The 2,843-nt window shown below is 38.3% G+C and overlaps 1 protein-coding gene across 1 annotated transcript; it reads right to left on the reverse strand.

Annotated features, from left to right (window-relative positions):
• Positions 1-539: 539 nt before the first annotated feature.
• On the reverse strand, positions 540-2,354 carry LOC118045665 (3-ketoacyl-CoA synthase 12). The gene has a single exon (XM_035054355.2). It carries the CDS (start codon positions 2,147-2,149, stop codon positions 731-733), a length of 1,419 nt encoding a protein of 472 aa, XP_034910246.1. The 5' UTR covers positions 2,150-2,354; the 3' UTR covers positions 540-730.
• Positions 2,355-2,843: the final 489 nt, after the last annotated feature.

A 2,843-nucleotide genomic window follows, 5' to 3' on the forward strand; every position in this document is an offset into this window, starting at 1 on the left:
ACACCATGATTGTATCTTTTGTTTTTTTTTTTATTTATTGTATTTCGACTTATTTGTATCGATGCAAGTTTAACTAAATTTTTATAATATAAATATTATTTTTATTCCATTTTTTATTAGTGATACAGTTATTTTTAATAGTAATTTATGTTGGTTATATATATTCCACAATTTTTAAAATATCCATAAATAATTAATTAAACAAATTAAAAATCATTTTGATAAATAAATAAAAAATTAATTTAATAAAAATAATATAGTCAGCAACGGATAATTATCCGTTGCTGATTGGAAATAATTCATCAATCAGCAACGGATTATCCGTTGCAGATTCACAAAACTAGCAACGGATTTTCCGTTGCTAATTTTAGCAATATAAAATCCGTTGCTGCAAAATCAGCAATGAACAAATACGTTGCTAAAAAATTAGCAACGACAAATCTATATCTAATATTTGTTGTTGCTGATTTCATTGCTAAATTATTTTAACAACAGATTTTAATGTTATTTGTAATGGGATAGTTAGTTGCTAATTACTACATTTTTTAGTAGTGAACGGACTCCAGCGTAGCTTCAAATTTATTACTGCATAACAATCTTATTTTTTAAAGATCCACGATCAGGTCATCTTAACAACCCAAAATTAATAATTAGTGCGTAAAACATTATAACGTAACAACCAAATAATTAACTGCATGACAACCCCATGTTTCCAAGACCCTTGTCCAGATCACCTAAGACCACGTCCTAAGAGACCCATGACAGCAAAAGTGCTGGGATCATCTTCATTGTTAATCCATCCATACTTCTCCAAGAATGGGTTGGTCAATGAGTTTGGTGGGTAGCTATCAATGCAGTCCGTCCACGCGTTACCTGCATCCCCCAAGTCTCTAAGCACCTCCCACAAACAGCTGTTGCATTTAAAGCCCGCACCGAAGCTCATCATCAAAACCCTATCTCCTTTCTTTAGCCTCCTTTTGGCCTCCATGTATCCCAAAACATACCAAAGACTACTCGCAGATGTGTTGCCGAACCTATGCAGAGTCATTCTTGCTGGCTCCAAGTCATGCTCGGTGAGATCAAGGCTAACGCCAATCCCATCGATCACTGCCTTACCCCCAGTGTGAATGCAGAAGTGATCAACACCTGTCTTGAAGTTTATCACAGGTTCAGGACTAGAACCAGCTCCTTTTGTGGATTTGTGGCTCCAATATTTCCTAATTAATGACACCACCATAAATCTAAGCAGCTCCCTTACAGGCAAGATCTTAGGGGCTATTTCTCTAAGGTTGTCGACCAAAGCTCGTGTAGCGACCTTTGGGAGTGACTTGTCCAGGTGAAACCCTGAGCGCCCTTGGTCATCTTCTCTTTGATGGCAACATGCATACGACTCGTCTCTAGCTCCGTGGTGTGTCCTAACTAGGCACTTCAATTTGAGCATGGCACGGTGCTTTAAGGCCCTTTTGTTAGTCAAGAGCATGGCACACCCACCTGATCGGAACAAACAATTTGCTAGAATCATCGATCTATCACTGCCTGCATACCAATTTGGACTTAAAGACTCCGAGGTGACAACAAGCGCATAAGCATTTTTGTAAATCTTAAAGATGTTTTGAACAATGTTGACGGATACAAGGCTTGCACTACAACCCATCCCAGTGAGGTTGAAAACCTTAACATCCTCCCTTAGTTTATAGTGATTTATGATCATAGCGGGTAGAGAAGGCACAGCAGACTGCATGGAGACATTAACTACAAGAACATCGATTTCTTTAGGAGCTATGCCTGACCTAGCCAAGAGCTTTCCGATGCTGTCATGAAAGAACTCCTCCATCTCCGAAATTAAATCTTGTAATGTAGGGTTCTCCTCTTGACCGTTGAATATGATCCTGGGACCATAGGTTTGCTCGCCAATTCCAGAGCTCACAATAGCTCTCAACAGAAACTTGTACTCGTTCAGACCAAGATTCTTGTTCCTCATTATCACTTGCCCAGAACACTCTGTGTCGAGTTTCCTGTCATCGGTTGCTTTGTGGCACTCATAGTCTAGTATATAACATTCTGGGTCCCTTTTCCTATCAACCCGCCTCCATAACATGAGGAGGGGATAGAAGATGAGAAAAGCATATACTAACATGGGAACATCCATTGTTTAATTTTGAAAGAAACAGAGAGAGAGGTGGGGCTTGAGAGTTTGGTGTGCCAGTATTATTATTTTATAAGATGGGAGGTCATGAAATGAAAGCAGGTGATCTTATAAGAGAAGGGGATGTGCGAGCTGTACACGTGAAGATGTTTAAGATCCATTTCCTCCATCTCTCAACTCCCACCAACTGATTGCGTTCAACTTTGCTATCAACTTTATTACCGATTCATGCTCTTGTCACGCCTTAGGTACGGAATCAGTGCATGACAGAGCAAAGAAACTATATCTAGTCGAGGTGGGCGTAAGTACGGACACATACGACGTTAAAAAAAATAAAGAAAACGAAAAGGATAAAAGACAAACTATATGTATTTTCAAGCTCCAAGTGGGCGAGGGGATTATTGGATAGTTTCCTACAAAAAAGAAAAAAAAAATCCATCCAAATTATCATCATACATGCCGCGTACGCATTTTTAATCAATTAATTTTTAGTTATCTGTTACAATGAATGAATGTAGTATATATGAATGAACCTTTGACTTCAAACCTTCAAAATTCCATTCGCCTTCTTAAATAGAAAGCCATTAGAGTTAGTTCACAGTTAGTAGCTTACCCAATGTTGCTATCAGCATTTAACAAAGGAAATAGGGTGGTTGATAGAGATTACAGACTCTATAAAGACCATTATTTACCAGCT

The sequence above is a fragment of the Populus alba genome, chromosome 1 (assembly GCF_005239225.2).
Source record: "Populus alba chromosome 1, ASM523922v2, whole genome shotgun sequence".
NCBI classification, from domain to species: domain Eukaryota; kingdom Viridiplantae; phylum Streptophyta; class Magnoliopsida; order Malpighiales; family Salicaceae; genus Populus; species Populus alba.